General features: G+C 56.9%; 2 protein-coding genes across 2 annotated transcripts; one reads left to right on the top strand and one right to left on the bottom strand.

The window, feature by feature from the left end:
* Window positions 1-317: 317 nt before the first annotated feature.
* On the bottom strand, window positions 318-1,886 carry CGCA056_v001718 (Uncharacterized protein; the record flags this gene model as incomplete). Its single annotated transcript, XM_037316978.1, has 1 exon — window positions 318-1,886. The coding sequence occupies one exon, from the start codon at window positions 1,884-1,886 to the stop codon at window positions 318-320; it is 1,569 nt and encodes a 522-aa protein (XP_037185007.1).
* An 11,225-nt stretch (window positions 1,887-13,111) lies between these two features.
* Window positions 13,112-13,755, top strand: CGCA056_v001717 (uncharacterized protein; the record flags this gene model as incomplete). Its single annotated transcript, XM_037316977.1, has 2 exons — window positions 13,112-13,287; window positions 13,488-13,755. 2 exons carry the CDS (start codon window positions 13,112-13,114, stop codon window positions 13,753-13,755), a joined length of 444 nt encoding a protein of 147 aa, XP_037186259.1.
* Between the last annotated feature and the right edge of the window lie 181 nt (window positions 13,756-13,936).

Below are 13,936 nucleotides of genomic sequence, written 5' to 3'. Positions count from 1 at the left end.
AATCATCTCTTTCTCTTCCACTGGTCCTTTCAACGTGATTCTTCAAGTTAAAAAAAAAAAAAAGTCCAAAATATTTCTCTCCAAAGTATCCAACAAATATCGACAGTAAACTGAAGGTGTAAATGGCGCCCGGTCGTTGTCCGAGGGGTATAATGTGCGTAAAATCCAAAATGATAAATCTTTCCAGATCAAATAACTTTTTGTTTTCCTTTCCCAGTTTCGCTTTCCCAAATAGTTTTCCACCTCTTAATACATTATGCTTTCCTCCACTCTATAAAAATAAGATTTCATGCCGCATTCGTAGATTGGTGGGTGTGTCATGACGTAGATCCGTTGACGGACCCCTCGGTGCTGTGCGTCTGCCCGTCCAGGGACTCGAGGCTCTCGTACTCCACGGGGGGCACCTCCGCGCCATGGCCCAGCTGCCGCTGCAGCTCCTCGGGGTACGCGGGCGGCGAGGGCGGCACGTCCTGATAGACGGGCGGCGCCTCGTTGTCCCAGCTCACGCCGAGGCCGGGGCACTCGGTGAGCATGACGTGGTAGTGCATGCGCAGGATGCGGCCGGTGCCGGTCTGCGTCGCGAGGTGCGGCTTGCCGATGGGCGCCCACTCCTTGGAGACGACCATCTCGATCATGAGGGCGTGCGAGACCTCGGTGCCGTCGTGGGACTTTGCGTCGCACGCGTAGCGCGGGCCGTGGGAGTGCTTGCTGCTGCCGGCGATGACGCCGTAGTCGAACTCGAACTCGACGTGGCCGTCGGTCGAGGTGTAGTCGCTCTTCCAGCCGTCGTGCATGTACTTCTCGCCGAGGACGCGGGTCTCGGTGCGGGGCGCGCCCTTCTGCTGCGTCGGCGGCGTGGTGGCGGTGCCGGCGGGGGTGTGCTTGTCGCAGGCGGGCGCGACGGTCTTGATGGTCTCCTCGAGCTTCCAGGTGACCTTCTTGAGCTTCCAGAACTCGACCGTCTTGTTGGTCTGGTTGGCGGTGGTGAGGCCGTCGAGGCGGAAGGAGACGTTGTGGGTGCCGGCGGGGTGGATGACCTGGTTGTAGTGGGCGCTGGCCTTGATGTTGGTCGGGGGGAAGACGCGGACGGAGTGGTGGGGGAACTCGGGCTGGGTGAGGGAGCGCTTGACGTCGAAGTTCTGCTCGAACTTGATGGGGTGGTTGGCCTGAGAAGAGCCGCTCTTGGGGAGGACGGCCTCGGCCTTGAACTCGTAGGTGATGGAGGTGAGCGGGGTGTCCATGGAGGCGGGGAGGTGGCCCTCGAGCAGGATGGAGAAGGGGAAGGGGTGGACGCCCTTCTTCAGCGTCGTGGGGTGGGCGAGGAAGGTCCAGCGCTTGAGCTCGGTGTACTGGTTCTGGCACTCGTTGCAGTGGTTGGTGAAGGGGCGCTTGTGGTGGACGTGGATGTTGAGGCGGGCCTCGAAGGCCTCGACCTCGAGGTGCTCGTCCTTGACGTCGAGGAACATCTGGCCCGAGACGAGGGCGCCGGTGGAGGACTCGGCATCGCCGAAGAAGACGATGGGCGGGCTCTCGATCTTCCAGTCTAGCTTCGCGTGCGGGTTGTCGTGGGAGTCCTTGGCGGAGCGGCCAAACGGCAGCGAGATGCGGTGGTGGTGGTGCTTCTTCTCCTTGAGGTGCTCGACGGCGGGGGGCTCTGCGGCGAACATCTTGTTGTAGGGGATATGCTCGCCGTCATCGGAGGAGTAGGACGAGTGGCGGTCGAGCGGTAGCCTGCGCAGCAAGCCCTGGTCTTGCACGTTTGTTGTGCTGTCGTGTTGTTGTGTCGATGACTGGTGGCGGATAGTCTTTGTCTTGAGGTTTGCAATTGCAGAAACACTGAAGTTCTCAGTGGAATTGCGCAGGAAATTGGCGACTCGGTGGGGCATGGTTATGGTTGTTGGAAAGGGTTTCCCCGGATTGCCTATTTGGCCGTTTAGGTGGTGCTGGATCTGGCTGTAGTTCGGTTCGATGCGGCTTCCAGGGCGCTTCTATTTAATTCTTGGCCGGGCCTAAGATGGGTATTGGAACCACCGACTCAAGAAGAGAAAAAAAAAACGAGAGTGACGACCAGGGGGGGCTGGTGGTGTCTGGGACGATGATGTGGTGTGACGTTGGGCGCAGGGCCCGTCGCCGGAGTAGGGCTCCCAGGCTCAGGGAGCGGAGAAGGGAACAAGAGAGAGAAGATAAAAAAAAATAGACGATTCGCCGGATCCCGAAGGACGGGCGAGGTAGACGGGGGCGCCTGGGCGCAGTAAACTCGGCGGAGGAGGTACCTCGCGCTTTTCGTGAGTCGAGGTGAGGCGAAGGGCCGCCCGGTACGGTTAGGGCGGTGAGTAAGGCGAGTGTGTAAGTGGAAAAGGCAATAACAAACACACAGGTGATGATGACCTGAGATGGATATTGCGGGATATGGGCAGGTAATGGAGAAAAAGAGGAGCCTGCAATGCAAGGAGGGACGCGAGGTCGAGGTCTGCTGATGTTCTTTTCTGCTGGTCTTGTCTCCTTGACCTATGAGTCTGGTGGGTGGAAGGGGGGTCGAGTCCCTTTGTACTTTTTGTTGCTCAAGTCCAAGTGACGGATGGAGGGGTCGCTTTGTCGTCTTCTCTTTGGGTCTTCTCGAACCCTTGCCGGATGGGAAAGGACGAGGCGCAAGGTCTGTGGTCTCTGATGTCCTGTTCCCGTTTGGGTTTCTGCCTTTGGGGCTTCGTGCAAGCCAAGAGGGAAGCTTGTTTGGGGCTAGGTAGTGGTGGTGGTGGAGGAGGAGGGCAGATGAGAGATCTGCTCCTTGCGTTGCTCAAGCTGGAAGGGCCAAAGCGATGTTGGAAGATGCGGGGTGTGGGATGGGTAGAGTTGTGTTTGGTTCGCTTGGGCGTGTGTGTGTGTGTGTGTGTGTGTGTGTGTGTGTGTGTGTGATGTGGCGCGCAGATGATGTCGTCTCTTGTTGGCCTATTCAGGCTGTCTTCGTTGTCGTTTCTGGCTGGTTGGTGGTGTTGTTCGTTCTCGCTCGCAATGACCTTTTTGCTTGCCACGAGGGAGAAGAAACGAAACGTTCGAAACGAGGTGGGTGGTCTGAGTCGAGACGGTCGAGGACGGACAAAGAAAGATCTCTCGTGAAAAGACTTCGTTTTCTCTTCCTCGTGGAAAGGAAAAAGTTCTTCTTTGGCCCGTGTAAGTCAACGGCGGTGATGGGAGTGACTGTGACTGGGGTGCAGCTGCAGCGCTTAACGGCGGCTTCAGATGAGATGCAGCGAGCGAAAGTGGAGGTGGGGAAGGAAGGCTCTTTTCCGTATTAGTGCGGTGTTGTGTGTGTGTTGTTCGTGTCTTTGTTGGTAGACGTAGACAGCTGTGTCGTTGATGGATGAGGGTATCGTGAAGAGCAAAAGGCAATAGCAGATCACTTGAACAAAAAGTGGTCACAGCTCAGCTCTTCTAATAAAGCTCCCTCCGTCAAAGCAGGACGTCGCGTTATTATGTCTCGCCAGCTCGTGATGGTCAAGCTTTTCATCGAGTAATTATGTGTCATGGAAAGGGAGGGTACCTGACGAGACAGCTCCGCTCTAGCGTTTGACACGGCCCAGCCCAGCGCGCATCGCTCCCTGGAGCCCGCTGTAGAGCTGGTCAATTTGCCTGGTGTGAAGCCCGTGGAAGGAAAAAAAAAACTGCGATCCATGGAGGGGCAGAAGTGTGAGTCCAGCCAGCCAGTCTCCACTGAGGATCCAGCAAACACCACGACTGCAGCACAAAGTACCCTACCAGGCTCGTCAATTGAGGGCGTGAGCACACACTGCACACCACAAAGTACAATGTACTGTACTTTGCTAGGTTTTGGGGCCGACATGACCGGACCGCCCAGCCAACAGCGCCCTTCAACGCAACCACTTGCTCGAACCAAGCAAGGACCGAGTCCACTGTCCGCTGTCCGCTGTCCACTGGCCAGGGCATGGCATGGCATGGCACAGCCTGCCCATGGGTCGAGGGGACTGCCCTCCTGACCTTCCTTGGTTCACTCTCCTGAGCCATGACACTTACAATGGGTAATAGGGCCCACGTGTGTATGCTCAGAAGAGTATCCGTACTGAGGTACACCAAGTTCTAAGGTAATACGTACCGGGCCGGAAACCAGTCCCAGTTCATCACCAGCGGCTGCCACAACCTCCTACGGCGTTCCGTTAGATTCCCATCTCAGTTTCCAGACCTGTCACTCTCCTAGAGGAGGCCCGGAGATGCTCCCGCCTGATCGCGCCCCTTGTCGGTAGCGGGCAGCCCAGCGCGGCGGCGGTCAGCCAAGACAGCATCCAATTCCCTTCCCTCGGTACCTCTTCCGCCTTTGCCCACAGACTCACTGGCGGCAAGTACTGCACCTCTCTCTCACCGTCCTCACATTCACACCCAAGGTACGGAGACTGGCCGGCCACATGAAAGAAACAACCGAAAAAAGTAACATCGTGATGTACCTGACCGCTCCAGGGAACAACCACCTTTCGCGCCGCCTGTGTCGTTTTAAACCTCGATGGGCGGATTCGCGCACCCTAAAACTAGTGCCCGGTCGCCCACAATTGCGCAACGCCAGGGGCACGGCGTCGCAATGGGAACGGAGGGGCGCCGGACGGGACGCAGAGCAGCCCACGCCCGGTTACAGAACAGCGAGGAAACGTGAATGGAGACGCGCCGCAGACTGACTGGACGAGACCACGACACGTACTGCCAAAAACCGAAAAAGCTTCAGAAACCAGAAACAGCATTGATGGATACCCCGCTACCACTCTAACAAAACAAGTTGTGTCTACATAGTACGCAGTAGAAAGGTACCGTACTTAGTTCAAAGGTTATGGCATCATGTTTCCCGCCGTCGTCGCAACAGTCCCGGTCGCAGCCACCACGGAGCCGCGTCCCATCACCAAATCCATCCCATTCATTCCATCAACCCATCCAGGTACCTTGTTGGGTGTGCTTGGCCATGCTATTGCCATGGGATGCCATCCATCCTTTTGCCCACTTTATGAGTTTCTATTGTGAGAATGCGCGAGAGAGAAGAAGATCTCCGTCTCGTGCCATCGCATCAGACCCATCCCTGCCTTACGTTTTCCCTTCCTTGGGGGTCGAGTACGCACGCAGGCGGTCTGGTTGTCATCCGTTTGGCGGTTAGTAAAACAGAAGGGTACATGCTCCGGTACCCTTTTCCCTTGATTTGTGCTGTATGTAGGTATGACGCCAGTATCTCACAGAGTGATGCCAGGCCCAAGACGGCCCAGAAGCTTCTGAGGCCCAGCACGCACACATGCACATACACGCACACGAACGGCCGGCGATCGGTATGGCAGCCGCCCGGCATCGCCCTGCGGAAAATGATGCGATGCACCGTTGGCGACAGAAACCGGTAGCACATCAGATGGAAAACATGAGTTGTTGCCGCCCGCCGCCGTCAGGTACTTTCTCTCCCACACACACGGCGTCTTTCTCCCAATGTTGCGGTGTCACAAAATGCCATGTGGTACGATTCTCGGCTCCGATGCTGGTCTGCCGAGAGGGATACGGATACTTTTTTTCGGTCGTCAATTGTGGAGGCAGGTGCGTTTCTTCGCGGACGGAGCCAACTCCACGACGACCGGTGCCATCGTGACTTGTACGTGAGGCCATCCCAATGCACCTGCCCGGGAGAAGCAGGCTGTCTTCTCCAGCCAAGAACAGAATCAGGCCTAAATGCTCCGGACGGGGAAGGGCGCGGGAGAGGGCGGTTTGTTGGCGGAGGCCAGCACACACACAGCACACATGCGTGCACACGGCTCCGCTGGTGACATATTCATCGTGACACTTCTTTTTGGTGTCCCCCTTGACGACGGGCAGAACGACACACGGGCGAGCTGTTCGTCTGCCCCCCCCCAATTCATGCAGTTTGTCTGTTCCTTCGACCTCGAGGCCGTGCCGGACATAGCGCTTGCAGGATGCCACACTAGTCAGTTTACTTCTCTCTCTCGTGTTCGCTGCAATCGTTTTCTTCATGACTTGCATGGTGGCGCCGGGCCGTTTTGGCATGACAGGTTCGCGTTGTAAGCTGACGACAGCCTCCCTTCTCCGGCGCACCGCACGCACTTTGAAGACGTGATCCAAATTCTCATCACGTCTCTCCTCCTCTCGCAAATACCGAAGTTCCGAAACGCAATCACAGTAGCGGTGACCCCGTATCCTACTCCCCCCGATCCCCCGCCACAGTAACAGTGCGGGCGTGCAATCTAAGTGTTCTGATCTTAGATCCCATCATGCCACCTTCCATGGTTCGGTGCGGAAATAGCCAAGAACGATCGAGAACATTTCCCAACTTGGCGAAATTCCAGAAAAGAAAACGGTGGCGCATACCGTAATGTTTCTCTTCGCCTCGGTTTCGAGCCGACACCTCACACACCCACCACAGCGTTTGTCAGAAAAACGGAACAGCATCCCGGTGCTCATCCGTCCCGTACTAAATGTCACCGGGAAAGGGGACGACTACCTAAGGTACCCATAGAGGTTGGGACCCGCCAAGCAATAGCCTCAATCTCACGATGGGGCTCTTTTTCCTTCTCCTTTGAAATTTTCATCAGAGCCCCATGCGCAAGAAAGAGTCACTTTTTCTCTGAGAAAAAAGCCTGGACTCGACGCCATCCAGGCCAAGCGCTCAGGGAACGTGGACAGTAGCTGACAGGGGTGTTGCAGGTGCAGGTGCAGCAAACGGGAAGCGGGAAACAGGGGGACGGATCACGGGCCCAGACCCGCTTCCAAGGCCAGCCGGCCAGTCATGTGGTTTCTCTTACGTATGGACGGGGTCACCTGCCCATCCCATTTTCGAGTATTTCTCATGTCTTTTTTTTTTTTTTTTTTCGACTTCTTTTCCCCCTGCACGTTTCCTCACACACACCTCCAACTCCAACTGAAGTGCTGGCTGGCTGGCTGCTGTTCCTCTTTCCCAGCCTGCCTCATTCATCGTGAGTGTGGAACTCCAGTTGGAGTCATTCCCATCCACACATCCACGCAACCCACGATGCCGCGCCAAAAAAGAGCTCCTCCCGCAAACATGCTACTGCGTAGCCCATGCAGACGAACCCAGAAACGAAAGAATCCTGGGCCAACAAGCTGAAAATTTTGCACTTCCCCGTGGGTAACTGCCCAACCCCCATCCACTCGATTCCACCACATGTCGCTGCCAACGCTGCAGGAGGGGAGCAAGTCGCAAGTTGGAGTCTTTCCCTCCAGCTGCCAGCAGCTCTGAGAAAAGTTTTCCCCTTCCCCCCCCTTCCAAGGCTCCAAGCTCCCAAAGAAGTCAGATCCCACCGTTCCATCACGATCCAGGCCGTCGTGTACATGTCCCCGATCTCGGCGCTATGCTGCATTTGGGCAACGGACCACAGTTCCTGCAGCCCTGCTACGCCTGGGGAGGATCCTTTTTTACGGCTGTGGGTATGGGTACTTTGCAGACCTTTTTTTCCCCCTTCTCTTCCTGGCACTTCGCTTTGTCTCCAAAAACGGGGATTGTGAAAATTTAGCATCGTACGGGATCGCAGCCGACATGATGTCAACATCGAACATCAGGGTCCTGCCGCTCTCTCTTGGCCTGCCCTTCCCGGCCTGGCTTGGGTCTTCCTCCCCCCCCCCGCCATCTCGTTCCTGAATGTCTCGGTGTACCTGCTCCGGCCACGGAGAAGTCCTTGCCAGCCAAAGGCAACTCGTGCAAGTCACCGCCGGAACGGCGTTTCGAGCTGACTACGCCGTGATGAACTTCCTCCCTCAGCTCAGACCAGACGCCGACCCCTTTTTGTCGGTGACCCGGGAACCATCCCGACGCAACCTCGCCGTCCGCACTCCCGCAACCCACCCCCCAACGCTGGCGACGCCGACCTCGCAGTGAGGGGGGGAAAGAGTCATACCAGCGTCGGACATCGTCAGCCGGCCCTGCTCGCTCGCACGCCGATATTACTGAGGACCTTGGTGCCTTCGGCTTCGGCTTCGGCGCACCGGGACGATCAATTTGTCGTCGATTCACTTTTGCGCATGGCAAGGCGAATTCCCATCCTGGCATGATGTGTTATTCATGAGGCACTCTCCATCTTGGCGCGTCTGGCGGCTGATAGACCAGCCCAACCTCGCCATGACTTTCCTCGTCAGCCGTTAGAAGTCACATGCCCCCTTTGGATGGACGGAGTCGTCCCATCTACCAGTGCCCAGTGGCAGGACGGCATGATCGAAACACCCGCAAGCAATCCGAACTTGCACCGCCCGACCCCCCAAGAAATCTTAAATCGACTGACTTGGGCGGCCCCCCAAGCCCGTTTATCAAACGCGCCAAAAGGCGTGGCAAGTTTGTTTACATCGTCACGACCAAACTCTCAGCAGCAGCAACATCACCGCCAGGAAGCCAAAATTCTGACCTGCCCTACGCTCTGTCCTCTCCTGTACCAAACACAGACGCAACGACTGACTTACACAGGACGGCAACACCTGCCGCTGCGTCTCGAATGTATCGCGAGAGCACACTCGGGATGGCCGCCATTCGTCCAACCTAAACCGCCTCACAGACGATCGTCGTCGTTGGCCATCTGTTCGCGGCATGCCTCTTCTTCCTCTATATACAAGAAGACTTGTTAACGAACACGAAGCGGAATGGCGGTCGACGAACGCCCAAGCAACCCCCAATAGGGCGTGCGCGCGCAACACCACCGCCGCCGTGCCGTCGTCAAACATCGCGACGTTACGATCCCCCGCCTTCCTCGACCAAGTGGCTTTTTCCTCCCCAGATATGTCGTGAAACCCTCGCGCCACCCCAGCAGCGAATCAATCGGGCCTGCCAGACCTCCTCATCATCTTCCCCAGGTTTTGGTGTTGGCGTCGATTTACCCCGCAACGCATGCAAGCCTCCTTTTCGTTCTTATCAGCTGGCCTGCTCTCACCGAATAGATAGCATTCTGGTAATCGCGCTGCGCCGTAGATCCCGTCCCCCAGACCGAACATCCTACCCCGCCTCCAAAGGATCGCTGGATCTCCGCGGCATGAGACGTTGGCATGTCGGCATCATGTGAACAGTTTCGCTCTGGGCTACATTCAGACGGGGTTTGGTTCCAGGGAAGAGATGATGAAGGAAGAGTCGTCTGTCTGGGTTGTCGTCGTCATAATCAGGCGCTCGGTAAAACCGGCCCATGCCGTCTGTCCCAGACCAATTATCGGGCCACCCCGAAAAATAAGGAGGACAAAATTCCCGTATGGGCTAAATGGGACAATACTGACGTGCGATCCTGCCATCCATCGGCTCCGGTTTTCCGTTCCACCCGGCCGGGCCTTCTCAGCCGCTCAACTTCACCGCTCTTCATTCTCTAATTCGCGACAAGGCCTCGGCATCAAGCGGTCGGAGAATGTGACATTATCTTTGCAGAGCGCCCGAGACATTTCCGAGGCTCCAGCCCGGCCAGGAATGCGCAACCATTGATGCCACAAATGTCACCATTCCCGCCGTTGTCCAGCCCAACGCCCACCGCCTCTGATTTAAGGCATGTCGTCAAAAGAGCCTCATCTGCCGCGATTGAGGGTTAAACTCCATCGGAGGCTGGACCCGGGACGTTCTGGACCACACGTTGATGTTGCTGTTACCTAATAGCGTAAATTGCCCGCACAGGCGACAGGCATGAGGTTGCTTTGGGTTTCCCCTCAGTATGACTTCGGTCTTGCTGCGCGGCTGAGAGAAGGAGCCGCAGGGGGATGGTGCCTTCATGGATGCGTGCTGTTCGTTCCCGCGACGGGATTCTTGGCTCTGTCTGGCAGGGTGCGGTATCCATCAAGTCCCGATAACGAGAGGAGCATGTGAAGGACGGACGGTGACATGCCAAATGAAGGTGATCATGACCTCAGGGCCCATCTGGCACCCGCACATTCCGTCTCCATCTGCAGCGAGGATCACTGGGGCAGAGAAGTGCCCTCCCCCATCGTCAAGACCTGCATCTCTGGGGACCGCTCGTTCCCCTTGGGCTTCCAGACCGGTCCACGTGCTCCGAATTATCCCTCCTTGGCAGCCTCGCACGTCGTCTTGGCCTGGTTCTTGATTGGAAACATAACTTGCGTTGTTTCGAGCGCTCACGATGGTGGCGAACAACCACGAAAAAGGTAGCGGTCCCATCCACGTGCGATCCGGGCCGCAGGTCTTTGACCCTTCAAATGACAGAGTCCAAGAAAGCTTCTTTCGCCAGGCCGCACGCCGCAGTCTCGTCGTCCCGTCTCCTGGAACACGACAAGCCGCGGTCCGTGGACGGCCATCCTCCCTCGACCCCGTCCGATATCCTGACTTCCGGTTCTTCTGTCCTTCTAGACTCCTTCCTTGCAGCGATTCAGCTCGGACTCTGCAGAGACGTTTGAGATAACGAGAAGTTTTGGCTTCTCGCATTATTCTCAGCACAGCCAAGCTCTGAGCCTGTGTTCTCAGCTCGGTCGGCCAAGTAAAGTCTCCTATTTTGAGCGGTGAGAGGAGAGGAGGGGGAAGGGCAGAGACGAGGGGGGCGGACCATCGTGATCCACCCCCGTCTCATGTGCCATGACGATCATCCTTCCCGGCCTGTCGTGGCCACGTTTTTGTGTAGTTTCCATGTGTTTATGGTTTCCATTTCTCGCGTTCGCTGAAAGCTCCACGGGATGCGGCACGGCGGGGGGCGGCAGGTGCTGGTCCCCACTGCCCACCCCGTCCTTGGCGCCGGGCCCGGCCGATCGTCGGCCTTGCAGGGCGGGTGAGACTCGGCGTTGTGGGTCCTGGGCGGGATGACATTACTCGGGCCGAGAGGACACGCTCTTTCTCATCGGCTCGGTCGCTTCACAGTTCTCCAGAGGCCCGAGGAGGAATCAATCCATGATGGCAGCCTGGTGGAACACCATTGGCACCTTCTAGTGTCGTTCCTTGGACGCATCCTGCGATGCTCTGAATAGATCGCCCATCAATCGTCGCTCCCGCCCACCCTAGCTCCTAATAACCTCCGAATCCCCCCCGCAGGTAAATGACCCGGGTGATTTGGGCGCAGCGCCCGGACAATCGGCAACAGGCGAGGACATTCCGAAAAAAGAAACGGGGCCGGCGTAGGAGGGGAGGAGCCCAGGTCTATTATTAACAGGCCCGGCGCATCTGGTCAGTGCACTCCGCGCGCGTGTGCCTTGCAATTCTCTGTGAATGTTCTGGATAAAGTGGATCATGCGAAAAAGGGGCGGGCCCCATTGGCAGGGCCGCTGCACATTCTTCACCTCCCTCATCTCCAGAACAATCGCCGTTGCTGGAGTGTCACTAGATGGGCCTCGGTGAAGAAACATCTCAATCGAGAGATTGGCTTTTCGCCTCTCTCGGAGCGCAATGCAGGTACGAGAGATAAACAAAGCTGGGCGTCGCCGCTCGCAAAGTTTAAACAAGATTAAATGCTGCTTACTCACACCTCTGGTTGCGTTGAGTTTCTGCAAGGGACGAACACCCGCCGTGTCTGTCACCTCGGTCCCGCGATGACATTGCAAGCAAGCAGAGGGATTTCAAGGAACGAGTGGGAGGGAACTGCCGGTTTTCAGAGGCTGAAGCAGGAACAGCGCCGTCCCGCCGCGAAGGAGAGTGGGAGAGAGAGGCTCAGCGAGTGTCAGCAGCACGGATTGGAGACGGATGGGTGGCACCTCATTCGACGAGGAGGCGTTCGGAATGTGAAACACGAGACAAGCATTTCCCCGCAAGCCGCTATTCTGGCAGTCACTTTAAATTAATTCCAGGGTGCAAGCCTGGTTGCGCGTGCACTGAGGGAGGGAGAATGTGTGTCAGTCATGATTCGGCGATTCTGCAGCAGCTAGATGTCTGGCGACGAACTGCAGTCTGGCACCTGTGAGGTTTTCGTATGAATGAATGGTTACATGGAGGCATAGCCCCTCTCCCACCTCGTGTTGCGGCAGACTAGTGAAAGCGACGCCTGGGTCGTAAATGAAAATGGGAAATTCTCGGTGACGATGAACCCTTCCCTCCGGTTGACTCGGATCGCTGGATGCTCTTTTACGGCGGGATGGCCCCAAGGGGGGAGGGCGTTGCGGCCAATCACAGCAGCCAATTCCGGTTGTTCGGCATGGGAAAACGAGTGAAACACAGCCACAATTCACCCCCGTTTTCTGTGTCTCTGAATACCTACGAAGTGCAGTAGCGAGTGAGGTGCTCTGAGACATGGAAAATAGGGAACAAGTGGCACTGCTTATGCCTTGTGTCTTGTATTATTGGGGACCCTGGGGGAGAGAGTGAGGCTTTGTTGGTGCATGCTGTGGCAGCTGGGGCGCGGTGTGCCCCCTTCTCGGACCCTGATTGCCTGAGACGGCGGCCCCTCCCCTGGATAGATTGCCTCACCTTCCTTCACCTCGACCCATCCCCTTGCTTCTTTCCCGGTGTCCGCCTCCTCTCCTTCCCCGTGTTTTCAGCAGCAGCAGCAGCAGCAGCAACAGCGTTTGGCTTTGCCCAAAATTCCACTCCTTCCTTCCATTCCATTTGCCTTCGTCCCTTCCGCCCAATCTTTCTCCTGCACAAAACTCAAAATCCTTCTTCGTCACTCATTCAATCCATTTCTACCTCCCCAGTGCCTCGCTCCCCTTCCCCCCTCTTGGCGCTCGCTGGCCACCTTTTGCGTCTTCCTTCCTTTTTCACAGCCCTTTTATTCTTCATCGTCGCTCCTTGCATAAACCGTTGACACTTGAGAGAGAGAGAGGGATTACGATTGCAGGGTCGCTCCGAATCAGTTTCACCACAAGCGAATCCAGGGGGGAAACATCCACTCTTTGCAGAACGAAAGCGGTCGCCCACCGCTTGCCGTCCGCCGTCCGCCTCCGTCGCAGCTGATCTGAGGAATTCGAGAGGGAAGCAGCAGCACGCACGCAGCGACAGACAATTTTTTTTTTTTTTCTTCGCGACAGCAAACGGAAAGGGTCATACACGAAAGGGACGGAACAAAAAAGCAACATAAACTACAACACGCGACGCAAGGGTATCGAATTGGCCTGGAGCCTGAGAAAAGGAGGTCGACCCCATCCACGCAACCCGAGCAATCACCGAATCACGGAATAACGATCGCATCACCAACGAATACCTCCTTACTCACCCACCATGAGCTTTTCGACATCCTCATTCGCGCGCCGCGCCGACAGCCTCCTGGCTCCCGTCGCCCGCACTCTCCAGCACCTCGCCGCGCGCGACAGCTGCGAACCCGGCGACACCAGCTCCCGCTGCGAGAAGCCCTTCGCCTCGTCCAAGATCATCGGCATCACCATCGGTATCACCGCGTACGTTCTCCCCCTCTCCTCTCCCTGACGAACCATCCCTTTTTGCCTTTCTTCCCCTGGCTACCCGCGTCATGCATTGACCAAAACCGGGATTTTGGCACTGCCCGAGCACCACCCTCCGTCAAAATGCAACGTTCCCGCGACCGTCCAAACTTTCCGTCCGAAGTCGAGAGATTGGAGGCTAACCCATGACGTTGCAGAGCCGTCCTCATCATCGGCACCGTAGGAATGTTGACCTTCCTCCACATGAGGAGGCAACGCATCGAGCGAAAGGAGGACGCGGTCGACTTCGAGCTCGACGGTGACGTCGACGACCACCCGACGATGGGCAAGCCCCCCGCCTCGTGGCAACGTAATAACCAGAGACCGCAAGAGAACCCCTTCGAGCCGCAGCCGCACCAGCAGCCGCAGGAGAATCCCTTCGAGCCGCCGCGACGGAACCAGGCGCACGCGGCTGAGCTCCCGTAAATGGGGCTTCCGCGTCTCCTGGCGTTAGTAATGTGTCGTTTATTGGGATGGCATCGAAGGGATTGCGTGGGACTGTTCTGTCTTTTGGAGGGGCCTACGTTGCACAAGTCATGCAGTTCACTCTGCTGGTCTGCTGCTCTGGGGGGCCTCTGACGACTTTGATTTGATCAACTACATTTTG

Source organism: Colletotrichum aenigma (genome assembly GCF_013390185.1).
Source record: "Colletotrichum aenigma strain Cg56 chromosome Unknown KSG_Cg56_contig01, whole genome shotgun sequence".
Classification (NCBI taxonomy): Eukaryota; Fungi; Ascomycota; class Sordariomycetes; order Glomerellales; family Glomerellaceae; genus Colletotrichum; species Colletotrichum aenigma.
The sequence above is the reverse complement of the archived record's forward strand: the minus strand, read 5'-3'. Positions and strand labels throughout refer to the sequence as shown.